Source organism: Nestor notabilis, unplaced genomic scaffold (genome assembly GCF_000696875.1).
Source record: "Nestor notabilis isolate BGI_N333 unplaced genomic scaffold, ASM69687v1 scaffold10968, whole genome shotgun sequence".
NCBI classification, from domain to species: domain Eukaryota; kingdom Metazoa; phylum Chordata; class Aves; order Psittaciformes; family Psittacidae; genus Nestor; species Nestor notabilis.
The window spans coordinates 1-15,612 of record NW_009939640.1 but is presented as its reverse complement, the minus strand read 5'-3'; the positions used below and the strand labels follow the sequence as shown (position 1 = coordinate 15,612).

General features: G+C 40.7%; 1 protein-coding gene across 1 annotated transcript; it reads right to left on the bottom strand.

Moving 5' to 3' along the window:
- Window positions 1-3,799: 3,799 nt before the first annotated feature.
- On the bottom strand, window positions 3,800-14,572 carry GPN1 (GPN-loop GTPase 1; the record flags this gene model as incomplete). The annotated part of the gene is made up of 12 exons (XM_010019968.1): window positions 3,800-3,956; window positions 4,590-4,700; window positions 5,152-5,242; window positions 5,975-6,014; window positions 7,432-7,514; window positions 9,891-10,037; window positions 11,087-11,132; window positions 12,216-12,310; window positions 12,419-12,497; window positions 13,032-13,069; window positions 13,771-13,837; window positions 14,533-14,572. Coding segments are annotated over 12 exons (929 nt in total), but the record flags the coding sequence as incomplete, so codon positions are not given.
- Window positions 14,573-15,612: the final 1,040 nt, after the last annotated feature.

Genomic DNA, 15,612 nt, shown 5'->3' with positions numbered 1-15,612 from the left:
TTTAATTCTAACTGGGCCTTAGCTTTCCTAGAAGCCAAGGCAAATCAGGGCTTTTAAGCAAGTAAGAAAGCTATATATATACTTACCAATAATATTTCTTACCATGCCGGTAAGAAATAAATATTGCAAGCAAAAAAAAAATATGCATACTTCATCACCCCTGAACAGGGAAAAATAGAGATTTGTCTGTCACAAATAGGACTAACCTAGACTTGGGCTTTGAGGTCCAGAACAAGGTCATTGCCTTCTCCTCAGAGTACACATGAACTGAGAGCAAACAGATTCCTAATTCCAGAAGAAAGGCATTGTCATTTAAATACTTCTACTGCAAAACATCATCAATTCAACACTGAGCTTAATGAGTCCCCACTACTATTCATCTGGTAAATTTAAGTTACAAGCCACATTTTATCTGGATTTGTCCTCACTGTGTTCCCATCAGACAAAAAAAAACCCCTCTCACATGTATGTAGTCTCTGTGGTATTCACAAATTTACCACTAAGACAGACAACTACTGCCCATGTCTGACAATTCTTATTTTCAATGTCTTCTGTTCAGTTTATTCTTGACAAAGTTCCGAGAGGCGAGAAGGGGGGAACAAACAATTATCCATTCACTAGCACTATGGAGTCACTACTCACTTTGTTGAGTGTTAGCTCTACTTTACATCACCCTCAAGAGAACCTCTGTTACCTGTATAATTCCAGAACCACAAAAAACACATCAAATATATCTCGCTTGGAAAGCCTTTCGCATACAACAGACATACCTTTCACAGAACCTTTAAGTAACTCAATCTTATCCGTCAGGCCTGCAGTCCTAATACTCACATCTGCACCCTCTAACCATGAATCACTTATATCAGCACTCCAGTAACAGGCTTCCTGATCAGAGAAAAAGACAAAAGTCATGTTGTTGACAAACAGATGTATTTATTTTATAATCTCTTCTCAGAACCGCCTTGTTGTACAGCTCCAAGACAAACCCCTTGCTGGGAGATACACTACCATGACAAAGACACAGAGGAATAGGGAAAGTATGTGCTATCTACACTTCTTTCATGTTCTGGTCTGCTCAAGGCACTTGTAAACAACAGAAATATTGAGGCTATGTCCTAACAGTAAGGCCTCAGCTAGCTACAGACAAACTGCTGCCTCTAACACTGACTGTACTGTCCCATTGACACCTCTGTTCCCAGGATAAGTCTATGCAGTTTTAGTTATCCACGGTTGACTCACACAAACCATGCAGTATAAATCTAGGGCTCCTAGGACCCACCTGCTATGTATGTAGGACTTGGTTTTACATTCCTGTGGAGGAACATTTGTACTAAAACACTTAACAACCATCTGGAAAGATCAGTCTGGTTCCAGCTTTCCAGTAATAGACTTTGGTATAACTGAAAATACTGATTTTTTTGTGATGCAACTAAAAGCTATCTTGCAAAGATCCTGCCTGTTGCCACTGTGCTACTTATGGGCCACTCTTTGGCAGCTTCTAGCAGTATCGGACGCGTGGAGGAAAGATATGTTGGGAAAGGCCCAACACACATGACAGATGACTGGGCCCCAAGGGCCTGAGGCTCCCCGCAGCTCTCGCTGCTGCTGGGAGAATTTGACAGTTCAGATGCTTCTTTTTTCTTCTCTCCTCCCTTTCTCTTCTGTAACTCCCGTTGCTTGGCTGTTCTCCACCTAATGAGACTACGTAGATGTCTGCAGCTCTTTTGAGACAAAGCTTCCTCAACATGTAGCCTCAATCACTCGTGCACTACGTGGCCAGTGACACATACAGTCCTTGGCCTGCCACAGACTAGGACAAGGGTCCCTTCCTCAGCTGGAGAGGTGTGGTCTTCTCTTGCGTGCAGTGGGAGACAGCTGCCAGCTGGCTGGCCTTCGATTTCTTCTTCTATACCTCTCTCTGGCTTCTCCAGCTTCAGCTGTGGCAGCTCCCATCCACAGCTGCTAAGTGCTCCACATAGGAGTGAAAAGTTTTCCCTTTTCACCCCCATGATGCAAGGACAGGAAGGCCGGGCAGAGAGAGCACATGCTAAGTGTGAGGCAGGTGCAGACAGCAGCATCCGCAGGGGAAGAACAGACAACCACATCCTCAGCAGGGCCTCTAGGAGAGGGAATAAAGCATCAGTGACTGCTATTACCTGTTTGCCCCTGGCCAGAGACCCTCCTTCTGCTGGGCCTTCTGGAAACACATTTGAGATCACACGAGGGCTAGGGAGAAGCCTGGAGAGATGAGAAAGGCTTTCGGGAGGCAATGGAACTGAGAGCTGCTGCACAAGGTAAGCAGGGCCACGGCAGGCTCAGGGGGAGCTCTGGCGAGTCAGGGATGTCCGCCTCATTTCCCTCTTCCCTTCTGCCAGCTCCCAGGGAACTCCCCAGGGCTGCCCGGCTGAGCAGGAGCTGCAGCACCAGCTGGTTTGAGCTTCCTGGCCTTCCACCCGCACCCACAGAAGGGGCTCCCTCTCCTCTCCCTCCCTTTCTTCTCCTCTTTTTCTCTCTCCTCCCCCTCTCCTTCTCCCATGGCCTAGGCCCTCACCTGCCCGTGCTGGGGTCCACTCCCTGTGCGCTGCCATGCTTCTCCTGGGCACCATGTACGCGCAAGCCAGCGTGCCGGAGGGACCAAACCACCACCGAGTGAACGGGCCCACAAACACCTGGTCAATGCTTCACTGGGAGAGTAGCAAGCGCGGCACCGCATCACCGTTACCGGTGGACAGCAGCCAGGAGTATGGCGGTGCCCCACAAGCAGTACCGCTACTACTGCTTTTGCAGTGAAGAAACTATGTAAATACATGACAAGGTTTATAAAAAGCGTCTGGTTTTCGGTCAGTAATGACGGAATGAACAAAGGCCAAAGGGCCTGGGGATGAAGGCGTTGGCAGCAGCCCTGCGGAGAAAGACTTCATGTACTGGTGGATGAAAACCTGTACGTGAGCTGGCAGTGTGCACTCGCAGCCCAGAAAGCCAACTGTATATGGGGCTGCATCAAAAGAATGTGTGTCCAGCAGGTCAAGGGAGGTGATTCTGTCCCTCTACTCTGCTCTTGTAAGACCCCACCAGGAGTATTATGTTCAGCTCTGGAGTATTCAGCACAGGAAATACATGGACCCGTTGAAGTGATCCAGAAGGCGGCTACAATCATTGATCAGTGGGCTGGAGCACCTCTCCTCCAGACAGCCTAAGAATGCTGGGCTTGTTCACTGGCTCTCTGCCAAATCAAGCCAGATTCTTTCTATTACTTTCCCTCCTGGGAACTTCCTTTACTCAGGATCTTCTCCACACATCTGTATTGTGTCTATATAACGTAATTAAGATGTGTTTGCTATGCATCCATATGGATGGGCTCTTAGCACAGGAATAGTTCTTGCATGTAACATGAAATCTTCTTCCTTTAACTATCACACATTTGTTAGTACATAAAATATATTTAATTAAAACCAAACCATCAAATACTAGATTGATGAAATTTCACACACCAGAGATATCACTTGTGTCCTGGCTGCAGCAGACACCTGTCTGCCCAAGGTGAACAAAATGCATTTTTGGAGACCAGAAAGTACTCTAGATGCTCTCAACAGGCACATCTAAAGAATCTGGAGCAAAAGAAAGTGTTATCTGCTTCCTTCAGCTTCAAGAAGTCCTAGTGGCAGATGGCCAAACGCACAGTCAGTTGGTTACAAGACCTTCAACTCATATGACCAAAAGTTACTGCAGGGAGAAAGACAGAAATATGTCAGAGGAAGCTGTTGACAGACAGAAGACTTCATGCACGGTTCCATGAAAGTTTATGCTGTTCCTTTACTTTTAACTCCATTATAAGGGATTCCAAACCATCTGTTTCTGAAGGTCTCATTCATTTGGGTTGCTGGTTCTCTGGTATTTCATCCGCGTCTCTTGCATAAAGTTTCTGAAGGCTGGTTCTTCATGACTCTCCTCAGTAACTGGGGGAAAAAAAAATCCACATTTCAGCACTATTTCAGCACTTGTTCTACTGTTACTGAAGAAAGCTTGAGACAGGCTAGGTACAGCAACACATGAAGTCTATTTGATCTTCAACTTCATTACAAGGCAAAAGAAATGTTATCCTAAAAATCAACAGAACAGGGAAAGAACAAAGATTACATCTGCGAGCTGTATAAGAGAAAAATCACACACTGGAAGAATTTAGAAGATTGCTTCAAGATCAGGAGTCACAGGAAAAGGGAAGAGAGGCAGCAGCAGAAACTGTAAAGCCAAAAAGATAATGAAACATATTGTGTGTTAATTAGATTCAGAGGTCACTGTGTGCTTCAAGCATAACAAGTTTGTCTGGTTTATGCATGTTATGCACCTATTAAAAATAATTACCTGTATCAAAAATTTAGAACTGAACTTTCACAAAAACATTAGAAAGTTGTATCACTGGACTAAGCATTGCAGCTGGGCTTCTGCTACAGATTCAGACACCTATATTTAGGTGATAATGCTTATTTTCTGGGCTCTCAATTCAGTCAATCCAGTTAATGAAATACAGGGAGTTATTTCCTGACTAGACAGGCAGTTTTTAGAGCAGATCAGATCCCTTATTCCCTTACCTTCATGGTCGATATCATCAGTATCACTCTCCCTCTCTTCTTCTTCTTCATCAAGAGTTCCTCGTGTTAGGATCAGCTCAGAGGGACCCATTGCAGATGCATCATCAGACCCTTGAAGTGAACAGAAATAGCTATACAGAAAACAGCAGGCTAACAAGTAAGTTCGTGCCTCAACAATTTCTATTTGCACAAAACCACAGCAGTAAATGCCTCCTCAAAAGGGACAGAAAGCTGCTTGTGGATTCCGAAGGTACAGGACAGCCTGCATCAGCACCATACTCAACCTCATAAAAGGCAACAGTTCAACTAACAAGCAGAGCTTTCTCATTTCTAATTTGACAGTTTCACCCACTTTATCTACACAGCAGGGTTTCTTCATGTCTGTGACTGACATAAAGAAGAGCTAAGTCTGACCCCACAGGAACTAAAGCCCCACTCTTCTTTCCTAATATGAAGCTGCTTTCACACTTTCGCTGTGAAGACAGAAAAGCACTACGTGACTTCTCAAGGCAGACTCTTCAGACAACTTCTGCAGTAAACTTGTATCTTCCTACTAACATACCTGCAAGTGTTTTACCCTGCACACAGACGCTGTCCATGTCCTTCCGTAAGAGTTCCAGCTGCTCTTTCTTTTGTTCATTTTGAGCTTTCTCCTGTACATGCAAAGTTACACATGGATTCTGAGTACTCCTAAAACATCAGTAGATCAGTAGAAGAGTCATCTCACCCAAGAAGAGCAGTCTGTCCCCCAGCCAGAAAGCAGAAGTCAGTAAGCAGATCTTACATTACAACTAAGGTTACACATGCTTGGATAAACATGGAAAGCAACCTCCAGCATGATGGATTTCTATAACCTTTTCAGCAGTATCAGGAAGCCAAATTCAAATGAAGTTGTGCCTACAGAGAACTGTCCTTTGGACAGCTAGAGCTCAAGATGAGCAGAGCTAATGACTTTGGTACTGCAATTCAGTCTTCATTATTAATTGTCTCACTCAAAACAGTACCTTTCACTGGTGCAAAGAGATACCGTGATTCTCAACAGATCACTTTGCTGAGTTATTTTTAAAAAAGTCTCTATCATTCCTGAATTCTGCAGGAAGATAGAAAAATCTTTCCCAATAATTTTCTCACAATTTGCCTAAATAAATTATTAGCACTAAACCACTGAGCAACATCTGATCTAAAACACATTGTTATATTTGTGAAGATATGCTCCATCATATCTAGGAAAAAAACATAGATGCTGAGCTTCAGAACAGGAGTTTTTCCACATTGAGTATGATTTGTAAATGAAATGTTAGATCCTCACAACAAAGAAGCAATTGTGTGCATAAAAGTGACCCCAAGATACGCTGCCCAGGTATATAAAATCTAGAAATACCTACCAGTGTTTTTCTCAGGCGTTCATATTCTGGACGATATTCTCTGAAAATGTAAATAGAGTGAACTCAGTGTGAACTAATATATAATTTTTATTAAGTAAGGATTATCTTATTTCTACCAATTTTCTCTAGAAAAGTTTTCTCTTCATGTTTGAGAGATGTTTCAGAAAGACTAATGGTACTTTTTATCCAGATCTGGATTCTGAAACCAATGGTTACAAAATAAGCAAACATACTTCATTAAAATAGCAAACCTTTCTCATAACATCTTAAAAGAAATGACATCACTTCAACTAAGGTAGGAATTTTAGTGCTAATCAAATCAGTAGATTTATCACTCTAATCACAGACATGACTTTCTCTGCCGAGACTTGTGCTCCCTAAGACAGTTCAATGGGAGCTCATATAGCAAGGCTGTTCACAGACCTCCAAACTCTTGTACTACTATGGGACCTTTGAAGTATTTCTCTAATGAACGAAGGATAAAGTGGATGTGGATACTCTCTCCTTAGAATCATGGAATGGTTTGGGTTGGAAGGGATCTTTAAATGTCATCTGGTCTAACCTGCCTTGCAACAGGCAGGGACACCTTCCACTAGACCAGGTTGCCCCAAGCCCTGTCCAGCCTGGCCTTGAACACCGCCAGGGTTGGAGCATTCACAACTTCCTTGGGCAACCCATTCCAGTGCCTCACCACCCTCACTGTAAAGAACTTCTTCCTTATATCTAATCTAAACTTCTTTTACCCCCCCCCCCCTCTTCCCCTGCCACTACAGTCCCTAATGAGGAGTCCCTCCCCAACATCCTTATAGGCCCCTTTCAGATACTAGAAGGCTGCTATGGGGTCTCCACGCAGTCTTCTCTTCTCCAGGCTGAACAGCCCCAACTTTCTCAGCCTGTCTTCATACGGGAGGTGCTCCAGTCCTCTTATCATCCTCATGGCCCTCCTCTGGACTTGCTCCAACAGCTCCATGTCCACCTCATAAGCGTGTCAAGGTCCCTCTGGATGGCATCCCTTCCCTCCAGCGTATCAACTGAGCCACACAGCTTGGTGTCGTTGGCAAACTTGCTGAGGGCACATCAATCCCACTGTCCATGCCACTGACAAAGATGTTGAACAACACAGGTCCCAACACCGATCCCTGAGGGATACCACTCGTTACTGGTCTCCAACTGGACATTGAGCTGTTGACCACGACTCTTTGCGTGTAGCCATCCAGCCAGTTCTTTATCCACTGAATGGTCCATCCATCAAATTGATGTCTCTCCAATTTAGATATGAGGATACTGGGAGGGACAATGCTGCTTTTCATGCTGACTCTTGCACTTAAGTTTGTTAGAAACCCTGAACTACAATGGTTGTGAAAAGTGTATAGCCCTTCAAATCAAAGGAGTGGGCTCATGAATCAGTAACTTCAGCAAGTCTTCACTGGGTCGGGGACCAAAGGTTATCACCTTACCTTTCATATTCATCTACAGCTTTAGAGAGCTGAACAAAAAAATCATCCAGTCCTGTGCCAACCACAGAAGAAACACCAACCACCTATAAAAGAAAACCATAGACCAGAAATGAAGAGAATTGAACCAAGTTTTTAAGTAACTGATGGATGATCAGAGCTGGGAAGATTCAGCAGCATCTTAAAAATAAGCCCCCCTCCCAATCCACCTCACTAAAACAACCCAGTGGAATTTAAAGATACCTATTTAATCATCACAGTGGCATGACAGTATGCAGTAATACTTCCACTTCTGCCACTCCTACTTGCAACCTCTTTCTCTACCTGATGTTAATGCTTGCTAGCTCAATTTTTTGGTTGGTTGGGTTTTTTGTTTTGTTATGGAGGGGTGTGGTTTGGGTTTTTTCCTTTATTTCCCTCTATTTAACTCAGAACCTGGGTTTTCTTGTCTGTTTTACTAATTTTACCATGGGGAGGGAAGCAACAGTTAAAACAAAAACCACAACTGACTCTGCACCCATCTTCATAGCTCCAACCTCAGTACCCCCAAAAAACCACAGAGACAATATAATGCCTAAACATAATGAACAAGATAGGGCAATTCAAAAGAATGATCAAGTCTTTCTTCTGTTTGATTATTTTTAGTAATCCAAGTTCTCATTCTGAACCATATTATAAGTGCTTAGTATGAATGCTGCAGTATCAGTGTACTAGAATTAAAGAGCAAAGCAGATCACAAGAACTTGCTTTTTGCCTTTGATTTTCTGTCCAATACTTTGCATTTAGCTGAAGCAAATTTTAAGAGGTACCCAATCCAACCCCCAGAACAGTGAGAGCTGGAGAATTTAATCAGCTATTATGACGATACATTCAAATTGCACATCTGCTTTCTAATTTGAACTTGTCTGTCATTACAGTTCTGGACACTTGTTCTGCTTTCATTAAATCAATGATCCAAAAATGCCTTTAATTAAGACTTTCATCTGCCAGTACTTGGTGACCATTTGTCCTGATTTCATTGTGGTACTTGGTTGCCGGCTGAGCTTAAACCACAACACCCTTAACAATCTTACATCCTCTAATGAAAATTCTCCCTCTTTTTCATAAGCAAGACAGTCTTAACTACTCACTTTTAAATGGAAGACTTTTGTTCCAAACAAACAAAAGCCTTGCATCTTATCAATAGTACAGTAAATATACAGACAATCAAGCATTGCAAAGGATTTTTAAGCATTAGTCTAGGCACTGTGCCAATATAAATATTTATACTTTCATTGCACTTAAGTACAAGCTGCCTTCTACTCTATAATCCTCTGCATATGCCCTGCTCTCCAGTCTACTTTTCTAATAGGCTTGACATGCATATAAAAAGTTGATTAGCAAATAAGGACTATGAAGTACTTTAGTCCTATATGGCACCACTACAATCTGTTTTGAAATACTGCATATTGTTCCATATAGGGCACTTATAATATTTTTGTTTTGGCTAAATCATCATTATCTGTATGAATGGAATCACTTATTTATTTTCATTACCTTTCTTGTAATAATCATAAAGCCAGCTGCTTGTTTTTTCTTAAGTAAAAGCTGATGAAAAACACAATTAACTGAACTCTTCTAGCACAGACTATCCGATCATCAACATCCTCTCATATTTAGTGTTTTCAGAGAAACTGAATTGATTTGTCTTCTTAAAACCCGGTAACTGGGGAAAAAAAGAACACCTTTTTCTTGAGTCAACAAATACACAAATTTTATTTGTTTCTGAGATTCTTTCCCTTCTTCCTGCATAGTAAATTGTCAACTGTACTTGACACTTTCAGAACAAGGAAAATTGTCTCAGATGGGAGACACTGGAACACAGAACATTACCTCTTACCAGCCTATCTTAGCTTTCTTTAGAGATTAATCACAATTCAGCAGTAAATGACTCAGGCTTTCACTCAGTGGGACAAGCAACTAAAGTTATTTTATGTTCAAATCAGCAAGTCCTTGCCCCCAAAATGCAAGGGTCATCAACAGATTCCAGCTCAAAAGGGCGGTGCAAAACCCTTTTAGAGAAAGACAGAACAGTTGAGGTTATAAGATACCTCTGGCAATCATCTAGTCCAACCTCTCCTGCTCAGAAAGCACGATTAACTAGGACAGGTTGCACAAGATCTTGTCTGAACATGTTCTGTGTATCTCCAAGGATGGATACTCCGCAGTTTCTCTGGATTATCCATTCCAGTGCTCAATCAGTAAAATACAGTAATTCTTTTTTTTCCTTCTGTTTAAACAGTTTCCTGTTTCACTTCATGTCTATTGACTCTTGTCCTATTGCCTTCACTGGGTGCCACTAAAAAGACCCTGCCTTTCTCCTTACATTCTTCCATCAGGTATTTATACACATCAGTGACATCCTTGAGCTTTCTCTTCTCCAGGCTTTTATGAGAGGTAGTGAAAAAAAGGAAGATTCTTACCTTCAGTGAACTGTAAAATTCATCCAACACTAAACTCATAGAACGAGTCAGGTTACTGACATAGGATGTCTCTTGATTCAGGGCATCCTGAAAAGTCTCAAAGTCCTGCATCCATTCCACTGCAAAACTGTGGTCAATTATGTCAGTCTAGAAGGAGAAGAGAAAACATTCAGAAGTAATAATGATGAATTCTTAGTCTTAGGTTGTTAAGTGGACAAATAAAATTTGCATTTTAAACTTACTTTCAAAGTACTGATCTTTTGAAGATACTCAGCCCTGGTCTGAAGTTTTTCAAGCTCTGTTTTATATGAAACCAACTGAGAAGATAAACAACTGCTATCCCAGTTTTAAGAAGGTATGTGTAAGGAAACAATTGTAAGTCTAAAGGCTTTATGGTTTACTGGAAAGGGGCAACCAAATATTTCATACTGTACAAGAAAGTTTAAGTTGTAAATATTAGAAATAGTGTGACTGAGGCCAGGCAAGAACAGTCCTCAGTGGAGATCCCATGCCTTCTTGATTAGCTTGGGGGTTAGGAGGGAGAGGGAGCCATTTCCACACTGGGTAACAGTCTACAAGATCTTTATAAAAAGTGAGCTGTGCTTTGACCTGAAGAAGTTATAATCTAAACTAAGTACAAGACGATGGACACAAACAGGTGAGATGGTTCCATAATTTTGCTTGGATTATTATTCAAGCAGTCTACCGACAGATTTTTAGTATCACTGATCAGGACCAAACACCTTTGTTTAAATTTTGCCTGCTACAATACATGGGACTCCTTCCTCAAAACAGGCAGGTGTTATGCAATTCTCACTGTAAATCTGCTGCTGAACAATTAATGATTAAGACAATTGTTAATAGAAAGTGGAAGGGCTGGAAGAGCAGATTCAGTAATGAACTTACCCCTTATGTTACAAAGTTAAGTTTCCTTATAGCCTCGGGTTAAGGTACAAAACATTTTTGAAACTGTTAGTGTCATCTCAAACTTGAGTGTTTGGATATAACTGCCCATTCCTGATTCTTCTTGTGTATTTACAACCAAAGACCCTTTTAGATTTGGTTTTCAGCCTGCATCTCCCTCCCAGCCTCTCTTTTCTAGAAAATCTATTATTGAAGTAAGACAAAGACACTACAACAAAGCAAGCTAAACAACAAAGTTCCACTAGGACACAGAAACCAAAGCTTTAACTTACTTTGTTCATGACAACAATGAAAGGCAGCTTTGTCTTGTACAGGATACTGCAGGACGGACACACACACACAGAGAAAAAAATTAATTTATATCTCACTAGAATAGCAAACAAGCATAAGGCAGCCCAGGCTTGTGCAAAACTGAATACATTTGACTTCAAAAGATAATTATTTTCCTGCACATCAATTAGAATGTAATTTTTACCCAGATCCTGCTTATCATAGTTGAACAAAATATGCTCCCCAGATGTAAGCACACATCCGTAAGATATAAAATTTCACACACACCCAGTTGATTTTGATTATTATTTTCTATGACTGTCAGATCTGATTTTGACTCTCTTTGCATTTTCTAATTATTTTGACTCAAATTTTAGGTTCCGAGATACTATTTGTGAACCGAGCAATGAATTCAAATAACTCAAAATATCTATAAAGCACAGCTACCTTGAAACACAAGCTTAAATGTTCATTTCACTGTATATATTCTAGCACCTTTTGCTCAATGCTGTTGGAAATTGCAGCATATAATGAAACACCTTATGCACATTCCTATCAGTGATACAGCTTTTGACCTTGGTACAAGGATTGACAAGTTTTTTGAAAACCTTTTGCCAACATTTTTTTATGATGAATTATGACAGCTCTAGATATGTTGATCTTTACGTAAGTATTTAGTCCCTGGTTTAACACGAAGCTGGGTTTGTTGTTCAGCTGGGGGAAGAAAAGGCTTCAGGGAGACCTTATTGCAGCCTTTTAGTATATAAAGGGGCTTATAAGACAGATGGAGACGCAGACCAGAGCAAGGGACAATGGTTTTAAACTGGAAGAGGGTAGAGTTAGATTGGACATAAGGAAGACATCTTTTACAATGAGGGTGGTGAGACACTGGAGCAGGTTATCCAGAGAAGCTGTGGATGCCCCATCATTAGAAGTGTTCAAGGTCAAGTTGGACAAGGTTTTGAGCAACCTGATCTAGTGAAAGATGTCCCTACCTGGTGCAAGGAGTGTGGGCTAGGTGGTCTTTAATGGTCCCTTCCAACCCAAACCATTCTGTGATTCCCCTCCAAAGTAAGTTCCAAAGGGACACAGCAATCAGAGCACACAGACTGCATTTCCAGCTTTGCTTACCTGCAGGCATACAGCATGTTGGACATAAAGGTAACAGGGTTAGTACTGCGAGAGGTGTCCATCACATAAACAACAACTGAAGGAAAAGAGGAAGCCTGGAAACACAAAGTAAAAGATATTTTAATTAGAAGTACATGCTGTTCAACAGCCACTTCTTTCACACAGCCTCTATATGACTGCCAAGTTATGTAGAAAGCACTTACCAAGGCTTCAGTTATGATGGTTCCTGATGCTGACCAAGTGAATACTTCAATTTGCCCTGGTGTGTCAATAAGAACATACCTGGTAAGAAGTCATCCCCCCAAAGGGAAAATTAGTTAAATGATAGGTCCTGTTCTGACTAAACTACCACAAGCATGTAACAGCAAATGACATGATTATTCTGTTAAAGATCAGAAAAGCTTCCCCCAAACAGTGACAAGATTTATGGGCATGCTTGAAAATTTCCTGTGTGAATTTTGTAACTAAGAAGCACATACTACATCCAGATTCTATTACTGTTAAAGGCATCAATTTGACAGACACTTAGTGCTGCAAACTCTTCAGAAGAAGAATTATTGCCTGTTTGAACAGTGCATGAGAAAAAAAATTACAGTCAAATGGAAGACAAGAAAAGCAAAACTGGAATCAGCAGACATTTCTTCAATGTATCTGAAGAAAGTCTAATTTATCTGGTCTAATTCTATGCCCTTTTCCACATTAAATTCATGCCAAGGCTGAAAAACAACTAGAAAACAGGTGGAGCACATTTTCAGGGTTTGACATGTTTTTCCCACACTGATCCCAGAAAATTTGAACTTGGTAGAATGTACTCACTTGGATGCATTTTGTCTTTTTTCAATGAACTTCATCACCTGATTGGACAAAAAGTATACTTTGTATTTAGGCTCACAACAGGAAACTTTCATAATAATTTCCTAACATAAACTACATTAACTTGCGCAGCTGCATGTATGTATCAGAAGAAGATAAAAGTCTTTTAAACCTTTTCAGTGTGTGAAAATGCCCTACTAAAGAAGAGTGGAAAATGCTCCAAGACTTCATAGGTCAAAGACAATTCTGATTTTGTCTGTGTTTTAGTACCTGGCTAAAGAAATGGTGTAACAAATGCAGTTGTTCGCTACCTTTTCACTAAGAGATTGTGCACCGTCTCAATAACATACATAAGTTCCCGCCTCAGTGTTGATTTAGCATTATGATTTAAGAGAACAATTATCAAACAACCCAAGGAAAACTTAACCTGTTTCTAGAACTGAGCTTCCCTACTTCACAAGCAGAGCATCCATATGAAAGAACATAGTGCACACAACAGGTATGTACAAAGACTAAAGAATGTTCTGTACACATGGCTTCTAAATTTTACTTTTAAAAAAGCTGAAAAAGTGAAATATCTCAAATGAAAGCTAATGCAGTTTTGCTGCACTGTAAAATACATGGTTCTGTATGGAAAATATCTGAACTCTAAATACTCTCAGGCTCCAAATACACGAAAACACCCACAGAGTCTCCCAGCACAGTATCTGTAGCACAGTATCACATACAAACAACCTCGTACCTGATCAAACCTTGTAGCAAAAAGATTGAGAGAGGTCACTATTCCACCATTTGGGCCCAGCCCATATCTAGACACTTCATTTAGGAAAGTAGACACAGTAAAGCAAATAATTCATCTACATACCAAAGTGAAACTTATACATGCATGCTTTGCTGGTAACTTTAAATCACACAACAGCCAAAAACCAAGAATCACATCCCATACCACCTTCACCCCATTTAAAATATTAAATGTAGGAGTCACACTAGCAAATTAAATCCAAACACTGTGTATTAGCTTCATCTGCACAAGTTCTTACTTAGGAAACAAAGGACCTCCATACCCCTCTGAAGTGCAGCCATTTTACTGTAATGTTACTGCCAAAGTTCTGTGCAGCAAAAGCCAACAGTCCAATGTCTTTGAGATTTAGAAAGACAGTAATACTTTGATTATGGTCAAACAATGTGGAAAATTGTTATATGCTGTATATGGTCAACAATGTGTTGTTAAAACATGGGGAAAAGTCTGCTGGCTTCCACAAAGAAAAATACAAGCTTTTCAAAAGAAGACCAGGAAACAGGAGCACCAAATCTTGTGGAACATATGTTTCTAACCCCACTAGCAAGAAATACATGGTCAAAAACTACTGTTCTTTACACAACGCTTCCCGTATTACTGCAATCCACACCATCTCCTGCATCCTTCATCGTGGTGTGCAGAGGTGACAGACTATTTTCACAAAATCTGAGATTCAAATATCACTATTTAGACAAAAAAGGATACTGTTTCATGACTTCTTTGTACTTCACAGTATCCCTGATATCTAGAGGAGAAAGATATATAAACAGTGTTAGGACATTACTTTTAAAATATCCTTCATCAATTTGCTGATAGATGAAAGCCCTTCTTCTTCTAGCAAATCTCCTTTTGTCTCAGTAGTAGATCTATCACCATCAGGAAAAATCTCCCAAGTAGAATAAATAAAATCTCACAGATTAGCTATGTTTTCATCATACACATTAAACCCAATGTAATTCATGTGAAATGCCACCAATTTAGGTATTTAGCTGTAACTGCTTCAGTGAATTTTATTCTCAGCTGATCAACATCAGTTAACAAAATGCAGGCATTTAACTGTATTATTAGATATCCAGCGCTGGAATAGACACTCTTAATTATTCAAATGACATCAGTAAAACAACTTTGGTGTCCACATGTCCTTTCTTATCCTCTGGAAAGAGAAACTGACAAATTTTATAAAGTTTAAGAGACATGACTCTCAAAAACCTAACTATTATTAAGCCCTTTGGAACAGCTAAACATAAGGTCTGTTCTATTACTGAGGTGTTTTCTCTAAAATCCATGTCTTTTAAAGTGCTTTCAAGAAGTTATTTGGCATCATAGAATCCTAGAATGGATTGGGTTGGAAAGGACTTTAACTCATCTAGTTCCAACCCCCTTGCCACTAGACCAGGTTGCTCAAAGCTCTGTCCATCCTGGCCTTGAACACTTGCAGGGTTATAGCATTCACAACTTCTTTGGGCAGCCTGTTCCAATGCCTCTAACACCATTCTGGATGTAGGGAACCAGGTTAAATCTAGTACTATGTTCACTGCTGATAAAGGAAAAAACCCACAAGAACCCAAACACATCAAATCACACCAGATAACAAAATTGAACATATACAGTGGAAGAAGGCCTTTGGTCCTGAATTAAAGATTGGTAGGAGAAAGGAGTTAAATTGAAATAATAATTAGAAAAAAAGATAATCTTTAAGTCCTTCTTGTGTTAGGACTTGGAACCTCTTAGCAACAGTATAAGCAACCCTGCTGCCCCGGCAGTGTTCAAGGCCAGGTTAGATGG